Below are 17,619 nucleotides of genomic sequence, written 5' to 3'. Positions count from 1 at the left end.
GGATGGTGTATGTGTCAGAGTGAGGGAGAGGTGTAAAGGGAAGGTGGGATGGTGTATGTGTCAGAGTGAGGGAGAGGTGTAAAGGGAAGGTGGGATGGTGTGTGTATCAGAGTGAGGGAGAGGTGTAAAGGGAAGGTGGGATGGTGTATGTGTCAGAGTGAGGGAGAGGTGTAAAGGGAAGGTGGGATGGTGTGTGTGTCAGAGGGAGAGGTGTAAAGGGAAGGTGGGATGGTGTATGTGTCAGAGTGAGGGAGAGGTGTAAAGGGAAGGTGGGATGGTGTATGTGTCAGAGTGAGGGAGAGGTGTAAAGGGAAGGTGGGATGGTGTATGTGTCAGAGTGAGGGAGAGGTGTAAAGGGAAGGTGGGATGGTGTATGTGTCAGAGTGAGGGAGAGGTGTAAAGGGAAGGTGGGATGGTGTGTGTGTCAGAGTGAGAGGTATAAAGGGAAGGTGGGATGGTGTGTGTGTCAGAGGGAGAGGTGTAAAGGGAAGGTGGGATGGTGTATGTGTCAGAGTGAGGGAGAGGTGTAAAGGGAAGGTGGGATGGTGTGTGTGTCAGAGTGAGGGAGAGGTGTAAAGGGAAGGTGGGATGGTGTATGTGTCAGAGTGAGGGAGAGGTGTAAAGGGAAGGTGGGATGGTGTATGTGTCAGAGTGAGGGAGAGGTGTAAAGGAAAAGTGGGATGGTGTATGTGTCAGTGAGAGGTGTAAAGGGAAGGTGGGATGGTGTATGTGTCAGAGTGAGGGAGAGGGAGAGGTGTAAAGGGAAGGTGGGATGGTGTATATGTCAGAGTGAGGGAGAGGTGTAAAGGGAAGGTGGGATGGTGTATGTGTCAGAGTGAGGGAGAGGTGTAAAGGGAAGGTGGGATGGTGTATGTGTCAGAGTGAGGGAGAGGTGTAAAGGGAAGGTGGGATGGTGTATGTGTCAGAGTGAGGGAGAGGGAGAGGTGTAAAGGGAAGGTGGGATGGTGTATGTGTCAGAATGAGGGAGAGGTGTAAAGAGAAGGTGGGATGGTGTGTGTGTCAGAGTGAGGGAGAGGTGTAAAGGGAAGGTGGGATGGTGTATGTGTCAGAGTGAGGGAGAGGTGTAAAGGGAAGGTGGGATGGTGTATATGTCAGAGTGAGGGAGAGGTGTAAAGGGTAGGTGGGGTGGTGTATGTGTCAGAGTGAGGGAGAGGTGTAAAGGGAAGGTGGGATGGTGTATGTGTCAGAGTGAGAGGTGTAAAGGGAAGTTGGGATGGTGTGTGTGTCAGAGTGAGAGATGTAAAGGGAAGGTGGGATGGTGTATGTGTCAGAGTGAGAGGTGTAAAGGGAAGGGGGGATGGTGTATGTGTCAGAGTGAGAGGTGTAAAGGGAAGGTGGGATGGTGTATGTGTCAGAGTGAGAGGTGTAAAGGGAAGGTGCGATGGTGTATGTGTCAGAGTGAGAGGTGTAAAGGGAAGGTGGGATGGTGTATATGTCAGAGTGAGGGAGAGGTGTAAGGGAAAGGTGGGATGGTGTATGTGTCAGAGTGAGGGAGAGGTGTAAAGGGAAGGTGGGATGGTGTATATGTCAGAGTGAGTGAGAGGTGTAAAGGGAAGGTGGGATGGTGTATGTGTCAGAGTGAGAGGTGTAAAGGGAAGGTGCGATGGTGTATGTGTCAGAGTGAGAGGTGTAAAGGGAAGGTGGGATGGTGTGTGTGTCAGAGTGAGGGAGAGGTGTAAAGGGAAGGTGGGATGGTGTATGTGTCAGAGTGAGGGAGAGGAGGGAGAGGTGTAAAGGGAAGGTGGGGTGGTGTATGTGTCAGAGTGAGGGAGAGGTGTAAAGGGAAGGTGGGATGGTGTATGTGTCAGAGTGAGGGAGAGGTGTAAAGGGAAGGTGGGATGGTGTATATGTCAGAGTGAGGGAGAGGTGTAAAGGGAAGGTGGGATGGTGTATGTGTCAGAGTGAGGGAGAGGGAGAGGTGTAAAGGGAAGGTAAGATGGTGTATGTGTCAGAGTGAGGGAGAGGTGTAAAGGGAAGGTGGGATGGTGTGTGTGTCAGAGTGAGGGAGAGGTGTAAAGGGAAGGTGGGATGGTGTATGTGTCAGAGTGAGGGAGAGGTGTAAAGGGAAGGTGGGATGGTGTATATGTCAGAGTGAGGGAGAGGTGTAAAGGGTAGGTGGGGTGGTGTATGTGTCAGAGTAAGGGAGAGGTGTAAAGGGAAGGTGGGATGGTGTATATGTCAGAGTGAGGGAGAGGTGTAAGGGGAAGGTGGGATGGTGTATGTGTCAGAGTGAGGGAGAGGTGTAAAGGGAAGGTGGGATGGTGTATATGTCAGAGTGAGGGAGAGGTGTAAAGGGAAGGTGGGATGGTGTATATGTCAGAGTGAGGGAGAGGTGTAAAGGGAAGGTGGGATGGTGTGTGTTTCAGAGTGAGGGAGAGGTGTAAAGGGAAGGTGGGATGGTGTATATGTCAGAGTGAGGGAGAGGTGTAAAGGGAAGTTGGGATGGTGTATGTGTCAGAGTGAGGGAGAGGTGTAAAGGGAAGGTGGGATGGTGTATGTGTCAGAGTGAGGGAGAGGGAGAGGTGTAAAGGGAAGTTGGGATGGTATGTGTCAGAGTGAGGGAGAGGTGTAAAGGGAAGGTGGGATGGTGTGTGTGTCAGAGTGAGGGAGAGGTGTAAAGGGAAGGTGGGATGGTGTATGTGTCAGAGTGAGGGAGAGGTGTAAAGGGAAGGTGGGAAGGTGTATATGTCAGAGTGAGGGAGAGGTGTAAAGGGTAGGTGGGGTGGTGTATGTGTCAGAGTGAGGGAGAGGTGTAAAGGGAAGGTGGGATGGTGTATGTGTCAGAGTGAGGGAGAGGTGTAAAGGGAAGGTGGGATGGTGTATGTGTCAGAGTGAGGGAGAGGTGTAAAGGGAAGGTGGGATGGTGTATGTGTCAGAGTGAGGGAGAGGGAGAGGTGTAAAGGGAAGGTGGGATGGTGTATGTGTCAGAATGAGGGAGAGGTGTAAAGAGAAGGTGGGATGGTGTGTGTGTCAGAGTGAGGGAGAGGTGTAAAGGGAAGGTGGGATGGTGTATGTGTCAGAGTGAGGGAGAGGTGTAAAGGGAAGGTGGGATGGTGTATATGTCAGAGTGAGGGAGAGGTGTAAAGGGAAGGTGGGATGGTGTATGTGTCAGAGTGAGAGGTGTAAAGGGAAGTTGGGATGGTGTGTGTGTCAGAGTGAGAGATGTAAAGGGAAGGTGGGATGGTGTATGTGTCAGAGTGAGAGGTGTAAAGGGAAGGGGGGATGGTGTATGTGTCAGAGTGAGAGGTGTAAAGGGAAGGTGGGATGGTGTATGTGTCAGAGTGAGAGGTGTAAAGGGAAGTTGCGATGGTGTATGTGTCAGAGTGAGAGGTGTAAAGGGAAGGTGGGATGGTGTGTGTGTCAGAGTGAGGGAGAGGTGTAAGGGAAAGGTGGGATGGTGTATGTGTCAGAGTGAGGGAGAGGTGTAAAGGGAAGGTGGGATGGTGTATATGTCAGAGTGAGTGAGAGGTGTAAAGGGAAGGTGGGATGGTGTATATGTCAGAGTGAGTGAGAGGTGTAAAGGGAAGGTGGGATGGTGTATGTGTCAGAGTGAGAGGTGTAAAGGGAAGGTGCGATGGTGTATGTGTCAGAGTGAGAGGTGTAAAGGGAAGGTGGGATGGTGTGTGTGTCAGAGTGAGGGAGAGGTGTAAAGGGAAGGTGGGATGGTGTATGTGTCAGAGTGAGGGAGAGGAGGGAGAGGTGTAAAGGGAAGGTGGGGTGGTGTATGTGTCAGAGTGAGGGAGAGGTGTAAAGGGAAGGTGGGATGGTGTATGTGTCAGAGTGAGGGAGAGGTGTAAAGGGAAGGTGGGATGGTGTATATGTCAGAGTGAGGGAGAGGTGTAAAGGGAAGGTGGGATGGTGTATGTGTCAGAGTGAGGGAGAGGGAGAGGTGTAAAGGGAAGGTAAGATGGTGTATGTGTCAGAGTGAGGGAGAGGTGTAAAGGGAAGGTGGGATGGTGTGTGTGTCAGAGTGAGGGAGAGGTGTAAAGGGAAGGTGGGATGGTGTATGTGTCAGAGTGAGGGAGAGGTGTAAAGGGAAGGTGGGATGGTGTATATGTCAGAGTGAGGGAGAGGTGTAAAGGGTAGGTGGGGTGGTGTATGTGTCAGAGTAAGGGAGAGGTGTAAAGGGAAGGTGGGATGGTGTATATGTCAGAGTGAGGGAGAGGTGTAAGGGGAAGGTGGGATGGTGTATGTGTCAGAGTGAGGGAGAGGTGTAAAGGGAAGGTGGGATGGTGTATATGTCAGAGTGAGGGAGAGGTGTAAAGGGAAGGTGGGATGGTGTATATGTCAGAGTGAGGGAGAGGTGTAAAGGGAAGGTGGGATGGTGTGTGTTTCAGAGTGAGGGAGAGGTGTAAAGGGAAGGTGGGATGGTGTATATGTCAGAGTGAGGGAGAGGTGTAAAGGGAAGTTGGGATGGTGTATGTGTCAGAGTGAGGGAGAGGTGTAAAGGGAAGGTGGGATGGTGTATGTGTCAGAGTGAGGGAGAGGGAGAGGTGTAAAGGGAAGTTGGGATGGTATGTGTCAGAGTGAGGGAGAGGTGTAAAGGGAAGGTGGGATGGTGTGTGTGTCAGAGTGAGGGAGAGGTGTAAAGGGAAGGTGGGATGGTGTATGTGTCAGAGTGAGGGAGAGGTGTAAAGGGAAGGTGGGAAGGTGTATATGTCAGAGTGAGGGAGAGGTGTAAAGGGTAGGTGGGGTGGTGTATGTGTCAGAGTGAGTGAGAGGTGTAAAGGGAAGGTGGGATGGTGTATGTGTCAGAGTGAGAGGTGTAAAGGGAAGGTGCGATGGTGTATGTGTCAGAGTGAGAGGTGTAAAGGGAAGGTGGGATGGTGTGTGTGTCAGAGTGAGGGAGAGGTGTAAAGGGAAGGTGGGATGGTGTATGTGTCAGAGTGAGGGAGAGGAGGGAGAGGTGTAAAGGGAAGGTGGGGTGGTGTATGTGTCAGAGTGAGGGAGAGGTGTAAAGGGAAGGTGGGATGGTGTATGTGTCAGAGTGAGGGAGAGGTGTAAAGGGAAGGTGGGATGGTGTATATGTCAGAGTGAGGGAGAGGTGTAAAGGGAAGGTGGGATGGTGTATGTGTCAGAGTGAGGGAGAGGGAGAGGTGTAAAGGGAAGGTAAGATGGTGTATGTGTCAGAGTGAGGGAGAGGTGTAAAGGGAAGGTGGGATGGTGTGTGTGTCAGAGTGAGGGAGAGGTGTAAAGGGAAGGTGGGATGGTGTATGTGTCAGAGTGAGGGAGAGGTGTAAAGGGAAGGTGGGATGGTGTATATGTCAGAGTGAGGGAGAGGTGTAAAGGGTAGGTGGGGTGGTGTATGTGTCAGAGTAAGGGAGAGGTGTAAAGGGAAGGTGGGATGGTGTATATGTCAGAGTGAGGGAGAGGTGTAAGGGGAAGGTGGGATGGTGTATGTGTCAGAGTGAGGGAGAGGTGTAAAGGGAAGGTGGGATGGTGTATATGTCAGAGTGAGGGAGAGGTGTAAAGGGAAGGTGGGATGGTGTATATGTCAGAGTGAGGGAGAGGTGTAAAGGGAAGGTGGGATGGTGTGTGTTTCAGAGTGAGGGAGAGGTGTAAAGGGAAGGTGGGATGGTGTATATGTCAGAGTGAGGGAGAGGTGTAAAGGGAAGTTGGGATGGTGTATGTGTCAGAGTGAGGGAGAGGTGTAAAGGGAAGGTGGGATGGTGTATGTGTCAGAGTGAGGGAGAGGGAGAGGTGTAAAGGGAAGTTGGGATGGTATGTGTCAGAGTGAGGGAGAGGTGTAAAGGGAAGGTGGGATGGTGTGTGTGTCAGAGTGAGGGAGAGGTGTAAAGGGAAGGTGGGATGGTGTATGTGTCAGAGTGAGGGAGAGGTGTAAAGGGAAGGTGGGAAGGTGTATATGTCAGAGTGAGGGAGAGGTGTAAAGGGTAGGTGGGGTGGTGTATGTGTCAGAGTGAGGGAGAGGTGTAAAGGGAAGGTGGGATGGTGTATGTGTCAGAGTGAGAGGTGTAAAGGGAAGTTGGGATGGTGTGTGTGTCAGAGTGAGAGGTGTAAAGGGAAGGTGGGATGGTGTATGTGTCAGAGTGAGAGGTGTAAAGGGAAGGGCGGATGGTGTATGTGTCAGAGTGAGAGGTGTAAAGGGAAGGTGCGATGGTGTATGTGTCAGAGTGAGAGGTGTAAAGGGAAGGTGGGATGGTGTATGTGTCAGAGTGAGAGGTGTAAAGGGAAGGTGTGATGGTGTATGTGTCAGAGTGAGAGGTGTAAAGGGAAGGTGGGATGGTGTGTGTGTCAGAGTGAGGGAGAGGTGTAAAGGGAAGGTGGGATGGTGTATGTGTCAGAGTGAGGGAGAGGTGTAAAGGGAAGGTGGGGTGGTGTATGTGTCAGAGTGAGGGAGAGGTGTAAAGGGAAGGTGGGATGGTGTATATGTCAGAGTGAGGGAGAGGTGTAAGGGAAAGGTGGGATAGTGTATGTGTCAGAGTGAGGGAGAGGTGTAAAGGGAAGGTGGGATGGTGTATATGTCAGAGTGAGTGAGAGGTGTAAAGGGAAGGTGGGATGGTGTATGTGTCAGAGTGAGAGGTGTAAAGGGAAGGTGCGATGGTGTATGTGTCAGAGTGAGAGGTGTAAAGGGAAGGTGGGATGGTGTATGTGTCAGAGTGAGGGAGAGGAGGGAGAGGTGTAAAGGGAAGGTGGGGTGGTGTATGTGTCAGAGTGAGGGAGAGGTGTAAAGGGAAGGTGGGATGGTGTATATGTCAGAGTGAGGGAGAGGTGTAAGGGAAAGGTGGGATGGTGTATGTGTCAGAGTGAGGGAGAGGTGTAAAGGGAAGGTGGGATGGTGTATATGTCAGAGTGAGGGAGAGGTGTAAATGGAAGTTGGGATGGTGTATGTGTCAGAGTGGGAGGTGTAAAGGGAAGGTGGGATGGTGTATGTGTCAGAGTGAGGGAGAGCGGTAAAGGGAAGGTGGGATGGTGTATGTGTCAGAGTGAGAGGTGTAAAGGGAAGATGGGATGGTGTATGTGTCAGAGTGAGGGAGAGGTGTAAAGGGAAGGTGGGATGGTGTATGTGTCAGAGTGAGGGAGAGGCGTAAAGGGAAAGTGCGATGGTGTATGTGTCAGAGTGAGAGGTGTAAAGGGAAGGTGCGATGGTGTATGTGTCAGAGTGAGAGGTGTAAAGGGAAGGTGGGATGGTGTATGTGTCAGAGTGAGAGGTGTAAAGGGAAGGTGCGATTCTGTATGTGTCAGAGTGAGAGGTGTAAAGGGAAGGTGGGATGGTGTATGTGTCAGAGTGAGAGGTGTAAAGGGAAGGTGGGATGGTGTATGTGTCAGAGTGAGAGGTGTAAAGGGAAGGTGGGATGGTGTATGTGTCAGAGTGAGAGGTGTAAAGGGAAGGTGGGATGGTGTATGTGTCAGAGTGAGAGGTATAAAGGGAAGGTGGGATGGTGTATGTGTCAGAGTGAGAGGTGTAAAGGGAAGGTGGGATGGTGTATGTGTCAGAGTGAGAGGTGTAAAGGGAAGGTGGGATGGTGTATGTGTCAGAGTGGGAGGTGTAAAGGGAAGGTGGGATGGTGTATGTGTCAGAGTGAGGGAGAGCGGTAAAGGGAAGGTGGGATGGTGTATGTGTCAGAGTGAGAGGTGTAAAGGGAAGATGGGATGGTGTATGTGTCAGAGTGAGGGAGAGGTGTAAAGGGAAGGTGGGATGGTGTATGTGTCAGAGTGAGGGAGAGGCGTAAAGGGAAAGTGCGATGGTGTATGTGTCAGAGTAAGAGGTGTAAAGGGAAGGTGCGATGGTGTATGTGTCAGAGTGAGAGGTGTAAAGGGAAGGTGGGATGGTGTATGTGTCAGAGTGAGAGGTGTAAAGGGAAGGTGCGATTCTGTATGTGTCAGAGTGAGAGGTGTAAAGGGAAGGTGGGATGGTGTATGTGTCAGAGTGAGAGGTGTAAAGGGAAGGTGGGATGGTGTATGTGTCAGAGTGAGAGGTGTAAAGGGAAGGTGGGATGGTGTATGTGTCAGAGTGAGAGGTGTAAAGGGAAGGTGGGATGGTGTATGTGTCAGAGTGAGAGGTATAAAGGGAAGGTGGGATGGTGTATGTGTCAGAGTGAGAGGTGTAAAGGGAAGGTGGGATGGTGTATGTGTCAGAGTGAGAGGTGTAAAGGGAAGGTGGGATGGTGTATGTGTCAGAGTGAGAGGTGTAAAGGGAAGGTGGGATGGTGTATGTGTCAGAGTGAGAGGTGTAAAGGGAAGGTGGGATGGTGTATGTGTCAGAGTGGGAGGTGTAAAGGGAAGGTGCGATGGTGTATGTGTCAGAGTGAGAGGTGTAAAGGGAAGGTGGGATTGGTGTATGTCTCAGAGTGAGAGGTATAAAGGGAAGGTGGGATGGTGTATGTGTCAGAGTGAGAGGTGTAAAGGGAGGGTGGGATGGTGTATGTGTCAGAGTGAGAGGTGTAAAGGGAAGGTGCGATGGTGTATGTGTCAGAGTGAGAGGTGTACAGGGAAGGTGGGATGGTGTATGTGTCAGAGTGAGAGGTGTAAAGGGAAGGTGCGATGGTGTATGTGTCAGAGTGAGAGGTGTAAAGGGAAGGTGCATACATTTGAAGTAATTGGAGTCAAACTCCCCTTTGATTGCCACTTGTCTTCCCAGGTAGCTATTGATTTCACCGCCTCGAACGGGGATCCTCACAACAGCTGCTCCCTACACTACATCCACCCATACCAGCCTAACGAGTACCTCAAAGCTCTGGTCGCTGTAGGGGAGATCTGCCAGGATTATGACAGGTGAGGCCAATCGTTAACAGCTATTATATCAAATGTTGTGCAATGACTGTTGCTCGTGACTTCAATGTTGATTCCTCCTCTCCTGAAAAAATAACTTTTCAAAGTTTGTGTGTGAAAGTTTCCTCTAGTTGTCCAGTGACTCAGAGGTTATGTAAATGAGAAGTCATTCAGAGCCCATGGTAGTCCTGGGTCACCAGCAGAATGGACTTGTTTATGGGCATGTGTTTCAGATAACAATCCCTGGCTCAGAATCCAGTGTGCCATCGCTCAAATTCTAATCACTCTTTTGTTTTCTATCCCTGCATGCATTTCAATCCAGTGACAAAATGTTCCCAGCGTTTGGCTTCGGCGCTCAGATTCCGCCCGACTTCAAGGTAATTTCCAACCATATTTTTCATAGAGTTGGGCTATGGCTCAGCCTCAGCAGGGTGTCGTAATCACTCCTGTGACAAGATGAGATGAGGTGAGACCCGTTGGCCTCTGCTCTGCACTGTTCTGTCACACAGAATGGGCCGGTCCAACCCAGGGTTCTCTACTGCTTGATTGACTCTCTTGAGTCACTGAACTGCCCAGCAGGAAATACTGGCCATTCTGCCTGGGTGACTGGTGCTACCCCTGGCTGACACATGATGCTGCCTCTGGTCCAGAGGCAATTATGCTCATTATCCAACCCACATAAATGCATCAGTCGACTTTTACATTTGATTCTGTGATTAAATTGCTTCTGGCCAACTCTGTGTTAACGTGCGTGTGTGTGCGTGTGTGTGTGCGTGTGCGTGTGCGTGTGCGTGTGTGTGTGTGTGTGTGTGTATGTGTTCCTTTGTCTCACTGTTCCATGATGATCAATAGTCCATATTTTTCATCTTCCTCCAGGTTTCTCACGATTTTGCAGTGAATTTTAATGAGGAAAACCCAGAATGTGCAGGTAGGTGCTTCGCCTCAAACAGATTAGAGGTTCACCCTGCCTTTGAAATCAGACAGTCAAAATGCTTTATTTCAAATGCTCATCACCAGCTCTGGGGTGGGTTGTTACCTTAAATTGGCAAAATTGGGGTCAATTTCCCCTTGCACTGAATAACTATTAAATATTAAAAGCATAAATTTACCTTAATAACATATTAACCAGATAATAAAACCACATATCTTTAATAACACATTAACCAGATAATAAAACCACATATCTTTAATAACATATTACCCAGATAATAAAACCACATATCTTTAATAACACATTAACCAGATAATAAAACCACATATCTTTAATAACACATTAACCAGATAATAAAACCACATATCTTTAATAACACATTAACCAGATAATAAAACCACATATCTTTAATAACACATTAACCAGATAATAAAACCACATATCTTTAATAACATATTACCCAGATAATAAAACCACATATCTTTAATAACACATTAACCAGATAATAAAACCACATATCTTTAATAACATATTACCCAGATAATAAAACCACATATCTTTAATAACACATTAACCAGATAATAAAACCACATATCTTTAATAACATATTACCCAGATAATAAAACCACATATCTTTAATAACACATTAACCAGATAATAAAACCACATATCTTTAATAACACATTACCCAGATAATAAAACCACATATCTTTAATAACACATTAACCAGATAATAAAACCACATATCTTTAATAACACATTACCCAGATAATAAAACCACATATCTTTAATAACACATTAACCAGATAATAAAACCACATATCTTTAATAACACATTACCCAGATAATAAAACCACATATCTTTAATAACACATTAACCAGATAATAAAACCACATATCTTTAATAACACATTACCCAGATAATAAAACCACATTTATCACGTTCTCTCTTCATGCCGGCCCAAACACTTAGTAGGGATGCATCAATAAAACGTTTTAACAGTGAGTCTACAGTCGTTCAGAATCGAAATGGCTTCAGGAAAATGTTGAACAGCCAAAGGTGACCTGCATAAAGTCCCACAGACAGGCCTGGATGAAGCCGCTGTCATCGCACACCACAGGGGATCAACGTACGTCAATCAACCTGGTGGCAGCCAGCCTTCCTTTCTTCACATTAAAGGGGACTCTTAATGCTAAATACCCTGACTGCCCCACAGGGACATCATGTCTGGAGGAGAGCGGCCAGGTCTGTGCTGTAGTCAGATAATGAGCCCCGAGGGTTAGAACTACCGCACAGACACCGGGGTGGGTAACGGTTAGAGAGGTGAGCCAGCAACCGCAGCGTTTACTGTGAACTCTGAGGCTGTACCAGCTTTATCTGACTGTTTTACTGTGAACAGTGAGGCTGTACCAGCTTTATCTGACTGTTTTACTGTGAACACTGAGGCTGTACCAGCTTTATTAGACTGTTTTACTGTGAACAGTGAGGCTGTACCAGCTTTATCTGACTGTTTTACTGTGAACACAGAGGCTGTACCAGCTTTATCTGACTGTTTTACTGTGAACAGTGAGGCTGTACCAGCTTTATCTGACTGTTTTACTGTGAACACTGAGGCTGTACCAGCTTTATTTGATTGTTTTACTGTGAACAGTGAGGCTGTACCAGCTTTATCTGACTGTTTTACTGTGAACAGTGAGGCTGTACCAGCTTTATTAGACTGTTTTACTGTGAACAGTGAGGCTGTACCAGCTTTATCGGACTGTTTTACTGTGAACAGTGAGGCTGTACCAGCTTTATCTGACTGTTTTACTGTGAACAGTGAGGCTGTACCAGCTTTATCTGACTGTTTTACTGTGAACACTGAGGCTGTACCAGCTTGTTTTACTGTGAACACTGAGGCTGTACCAGCTTTATCTGACTGTTTTACTGTGAACACAGAGGCTGTACCAGCTTTATCTGACTGTTTTACTGTGAACAGTGAGGCTGTACCAGCTTTATTAGACTGTTTTACTGTGAACACTGAGACTGTACCAGCTTTATTAGACTGTTTTACTGTGAACAGTGAGGCTGTACCAGCTTTATCTGACTGTTTTACTGTGAACAGTGAGGCTGTACCAGCTTTATCTGACTGTTTTACTGTGAACACTGAGGCTGTACCCGCTTTATCTGACTGTTTTACTGTGAACACTGAGGCTGTACCAGCTTTATTAGACTGTTTTACTGTGAACACTGAGGCTGTACCAGCTTTATCTGACTGTTTTACTGTGAACACAGAGGCTGTACCAGCTTTATCTGACTGTTTTACTGTGAACAGTGAGGCTGTACCAGCTTTATCTGACTGTTTTACTGTGAACACTGAGGCTGTACCAGCTTGTTTTACTGTGAACACTGAGGCTGTACCAGCTTTATCTGACTGTTTTACTGTGAACACTGAGGCTGTACCAGCTTTATCTGACTGTTTTACTGTGAACACAGAGGCTGTACCAGCTTTATCTGACTGTTTTACTGTGAACAGTGAGGCTGTACCAGCTTTATCTGACTGTTTTACTGTGAACACTGAGGCTGTACCAGCTTTATCTGACTGTTTTACTGTGAACAGTGAGGCTGTACCAGCTTTATCGGACTGTTTTACTGTGAACAGTGAGGCTGTACCAGCTTTATTAGACTGTTTTACTGTGAACAGTGAGGCTGTACCAGCTTTATCGGACTGTTTTACTGTGAGCACTGAGGCTGTACCAGCTTTATTAGACTGTTTTACTGTGAACAGTGAGGCTGTACCAGCTTTATCTGACTGTTTTACTGTGAACAGTGAGGCTGTACCAGCTTTATCTGACTGTTTTACTGTGAACAGTGAGGCTGTACCAGCTTTATCTGACTGTTTTACTGTGAACAGTGAGGCTGTACCAGCTTTATCTGACTGCTTTAACAATGGCCAAGTAGTAGGCTACTGCGGCTATTTGATTGTAATGTACACTATATATACAATAGTATGTGGACATCCTTTCAAATGAGTGGATTCTGCTATTTCCGCCGCACCCGTTGTTGACAGGTGTAAAAAAATCTAGCACACAGCCATGCAATCTCCATAGACAAACATTGGCAGTAGAATGGCCTTACTGAAAAGCTAGGTGACTTTAAACATGGCACCGTCATAGGATTCCACCTTTCCAACAAGTCAGTTCTTCAAATTTCTGCCCTGCTACAGCAGCCCCAGTAAGGGATGTTATTGTGAAGTGGAAACATCTAAGAGCAACAACATCTCAGCCTCGAAGTGGTAGGCTACACAAGCTTACAGAACAGACCGCTGGGTGCTGAAGCGCTTAGCACATAAAAATAGTCTGTCCTCGGTTGCAACACTACTACTGAGTTCCAAACTGCCTCTGGAAGCAACATCAGTACAAGAACTCTTCGTCCATGGCTGAGCAGCCACACACAAGCCTAATATCACTATGCACAATTGTTGCAGGAATTAAATTGCTCTATGTTTTACCACCCAATTAAAATTAAACACTCTGTCAATTCATAAGGATTTGTAAGACCCTTATTTTATAGTAATGGACAGAGCCCAGTCTTAAAGTCAAACAGCAGATTTTATTCACGAGAGTACTGAACACGATACAGTTTACCACAGGTTATAAACTGAAAATGACGTCATTAGTTCCAGTACCAACCCGTCTCTTCTCCCACCCTGGTACAAAGGCAGTATCTCAAGCCTTCCCAAATCGTCTCCCTACCAATTTAATATAATTTATGACCGAGCCAAGGTCTTCTTGTGTAGATAAGCATTCTAGCCAGTCTGAAGATATAGTTCATTCATTTCTACCAAGGAACAGACAGTCATTGTTCTAATTCTTGATTATATTTACACACATTATATTCAGTACTAGGATTAAGAAAGAAAATTCATACATATACAGTAACATAATAGTATTCTGATTGAAATGTATACATAATTAGTCATTATTGATAAAAATTCCCTTATCAGCCATGCCAAGTGTCGGCTGAGTTGTGTAAAGCTCGTTGCCATTGGACTTGGTGCAGTGGAAACCCGTTCTCAGTCCGAATGAATAATGGTCTGGGTTAGGGCTGTGGCAGTCACAACATTTCGTCAGCCGGTAATTGTCAAGCATTGTTCCAATTGACCGTTAATTAACATAAACACATTTAACATCTCTTGGCTTCCACACAGCCTACAAGCTACTGATGCAGACCTTTGGAACATCTACATTTAAAAAAGTCTGATGAATCCATTATGTATTTTAGACAGGTCTAAAGAAACATGATATGAATAAAATGTAGTCTATTTCAGAACAACAGAGTAGCATACTCTGAGTTGTCCTTATGTTAGGTCCTGATCTGGCTATGTCATACGGCTATGGGCTACACTAGTTAATTTAGCAGACAAGATCTGGTTAGAATTCCATGGCATTATTGTATAGTATGAGGAATACAATTGAACAAAGCTGAATAAAATAGAAAGGATATTTCCTCCCATTGATTTGAGGAAGTGCGCACATGCGGCTATTCTGTATTGAGTGGTTAACATAGAAATAGGTACCCCTATATGCTTCATTTAGAGTTATTAATGTAACTTTAGTTGTTCTACAAACGTTGGGCTATATGTTTTGCTTTTTAGTACATTGTAAGGCTGCATGATGAGACTCTAATGATGATTTCAAAAAAGTAGCTTGAAAGGCATGAGCTCTGCTTTGTTTTTTGTGTGCAGGCTGTTCAAATCAAATCACATTTATTTATATAGCCCTTCGTACATCAGCTGATATCTCAAAGTGCTGTAAAGACCCAGCCTAAAACCCCAAACAGCAAGCAATGCAGGTGTTGAAGCAAGTTGGCTAGGAAAAACTCCCTAGAAAGGCCAAAACCCAGGAAGAAACCTAGAGAGGAACCAGGCTATGAGGGGTGGCCAGTCCTCTTCTGGCTGTGCCGGGTGGAGACTATAACACAACATGACCAAGATGTTCAAATGTTCATAAATGACCAGTATGGTCAAATAATAGGTCTGGGACAGGTAGCACGTCCGGTGAACAGGTCAGGATTCCATAGCCGCAGGCAGAACAGTTGAAACTGGAGCAGCAGAAAGAAAGAGAGAGAGAGAATTAGAGAGAGCATACTTAAATTCACACAGGACACCGGATAAGACAGGAGAAGTACTCCAGATATAACAAACTGACCCCAGCCCCCCGAAACTACTGCAGCATAAATACTGGACGCTGAGACAGGAGGCGTCACGAGACACTGTGGCCTCATCTGATGATACCCCCAGACAGGGCCAAAAAGGAAGGATATAACCCCACCCACTTTGCCAAAGCACAGCCCCCACACCTCTAGAGGGATATCTTCAACCACCAACTTACCATCCTGAGACAAGGCCGACTATAGCCCGCAAAGATCTCCACCACGGCACAACCAAAGCGGGGGCGCCAACCCAGACAGGGAGATCACATCAGTGACCCAACCCACTCAAGTGACGCACCCCTTCTAGGGACGGCATGAAAGAGCACCAGTAAGCCAGTGACTCAGCCCCTGTAATAGGGTTAGAGGCAGAGAATCCCAGTGGAAAGAGGGGAACCGGCCAGGCAGAGACAGCAAGGGCGGTTCGTTGCTCCAGAGCCTTTCCGTTCACCTTCACACTCCTGGGCCAGACTACACTCACTCACACATATGACCGACTGAAGAGATGAGTCTTTAATAAAGACCGATGAGTCTTTAAATAAAGGCAGAGTCTGCGTCTCTCACATGGGTAGGCAGACCATTCCATAAAAATGGAGCTCTATAGGAGAAAGCCCTGCCTCCAGCTGTTTGCTTAGAAATTCTAGGGACAATTAGGAGGCCTGCTTCTTTTGACCGTAGCGTAGGTGTAGGTATGTACGGCAGGACCAAATCAGAGAGATAGGTAGGAGCAAGCCCGTGTAATGCTTTGTAGGTTAGCAGTAAAACCTTGAAATCAGCCCTTGCCTTGACAGGAAGCCAGTGTAGGGAGGCTAGCACTGGTGTAATATGATCACATTTTTTGGTTCTACACACTTCATCAGTCTCTCATTCAGAATTTGACAAGCACTTGATAATGCCTCAACTTCCCGGTGGCATCCCCTTTGTGTGGCCCTAATGCACCCTAAAGAAACTCCATTCCTTTTGCGGCCAGTGGCTGTTGTTCCCTACTCCCTGAGTGCTGCTGCTCCAAAGCACATCTCACTCACATGGCTCTCGTGATCGGGTCTTTCTCACAGGCTACAAGTGAAGACGGACACTTTGGGGACACAACTGCGTGCGTCCTTATACAATTCCAAGGTGCATATTGAAGATATTAGAAGAACTGTCAACATTTACTTTTCAGCCTACAAGATGAATAGGCCTAACCAACAGCAAAATAACTAACCTATGTCAATCTACTATCCCTCATAGTACAAAAGTTGACCTATTCTGTGCGAGAAATAAATATTCCAAACATAGTCTGGAACAGTTGTGGGATGTGATAGACCCCAAATTTAATACACCCACTAGCATCCCCCCTCATTTACGCAATGAGGCTGACGCAACAGATTAGAACGTTTAACTTAAAATGTGATACACTATTATGCTATTTCTTCACATTATAAGCGCAGCAATGCGCACACATAGGCTATATGCACGAATGTTCCATTAGTGGGAAAACACCATAATCAAAAGTGGCCACAAATGTGATTTGGCTTGTAATGCTTTCATTATAAAGGTGCATTTCTTTTGTGAAAATGATCTTCCCCAAACGTGAAACTAACACACTGCATGTGTATGCCAGTCAGACTCTACACCCCTTGTAAAGAGGATTCATTTTAGGAAGTTATTTGGCCACTTTATTTTTCTATGGGATTGAGGTCAGGGCTTTGTGATGGCCACTCCAATACCTTGACTTTGTTGTCCTTGAGCCATTTTGCCACAATTTTGGATGTATGCTTCGTGTCATAGTCCATTTGGACAACCCATTTGCGACCAAGCTTTAACTTCCTGACTGATATCTTGAGATGTCGCTTCAATATATCCACATCATTTTCCTGCCTCATGATGCCATCTATTTTGTGAAGTGCACCAGTCCCTCCTGCAGCAAAGCACCCCCACAACATGATGCTGCCCTCCCGGCTTCACGGTCGGGATGGTGTTCTTCGGCTTGCAAGCCTTCCCCTTTTTTCCTCCAAACATAACAATGGTCATTATGGCCAAACAGTTCTATTTTTGTTTCATCAGACCAGAGGACATTTCTCCAAAAAGTATGATCTTTGTCCCCATGTGCAGTTGCAAACCGTAATCTGGCTTTTTTATGGCGGTTTTGGAGCAGTGGCTTCTTCCTTGCTGAGCGGCCTTTCAGGTTACGTCAATACAAGGACTCGTTTTACTGTGGATATATGTACTTTTGTACCTGTTTCCTCCAGCATCTTCACAAGGTCCTTTGCTGTTGTTCTGGGATTGATTTGCACTTTTCACACAAAAGTATGTTCATCTCTAGGATTGTTGTTTATACTTGCGTACTATACATCCACAGGTGCACCTCCAATTGACTCAAATGATGTCAATTAGCCTTTCAGAAGCTTCTCCATGACATCAATTTAGGGAATTTCCCAAGCAGTTTAAAGGCACAGTCAATTTAGTGAATGTTAACTTCTGACCCACTGGAATTGTGATACGGTTAATTATAAGTGAAATAATCTATCTGTAAACAATTGTTGGAAAAATTACTTGTGTCTTGCACAAAGTAGATGTCCTAACCGACTTGCCAAAACTATAGTTTGTTAACAAGAAATGTGTGGAGTGGTTGAAGAACGAGTTTTAAGGACTCCAACCTAAGTGTATGTCAACTTCTGACTTCAAGTGCATCATTATCAAGTGAATATGATTCTCCTTGAAAAGTGAGGCTTCATTCTCATAGAAACAGTTAAATATGTTACAA

The 17,619-nt window shown here is 46.4% G+C and overlaps 1 protein-coding gene across 2 annotated transcripts in view; it reads left to right on the top strand.

Annotated features, from left to right (window-relative positions):
- cpne4a (copine IVa) overlaps positions 1 to 17,619 on the top strand; it is a 95,633-nt gene that overhangs the window by 72,498 nt on the left and 5,516 nt on the right. For both annotated transcript variants that reach the window (XM_031836333.1, XM_031836342.1), the window contains 3 exons: positions 8,621 to 8,754; positions 9,074 to 9,128; positions 9,628 to 9,679. In XM_031836333.1, coding sequence (XP_031692193.1) covers positions 8,621 to 8,754; positions 9,074 to 9,128; positions 9,628 to 9,679 — 241 coding nt within the window. The remainder of the gene's footprint in view (positions 1 to 8,620; positions 8,755 to 9,073; positions 9,129 to 9,627; positions 9,680 to 17,619) is intronic.

The sequence above is a fragment of the Oncorhynchus kisutch genome, linkage group LG2 (assembly GCF_002021735.2).
Source record: "Oncorhynchus kisutch isolate 150728-3 linkage group LG2, Okis_V2, whole genome shotgun sequence".
Lineage (NCBI taxonomy): Eukaryota > Metazoa > Chordata > Actinopteri > Salmoniformes > Salmonidae > Oncorhynchus > Oncorhynchus kisutch.
This window is presented reverse-complemented; position numbering and strand designations above follow the sequence as displayed.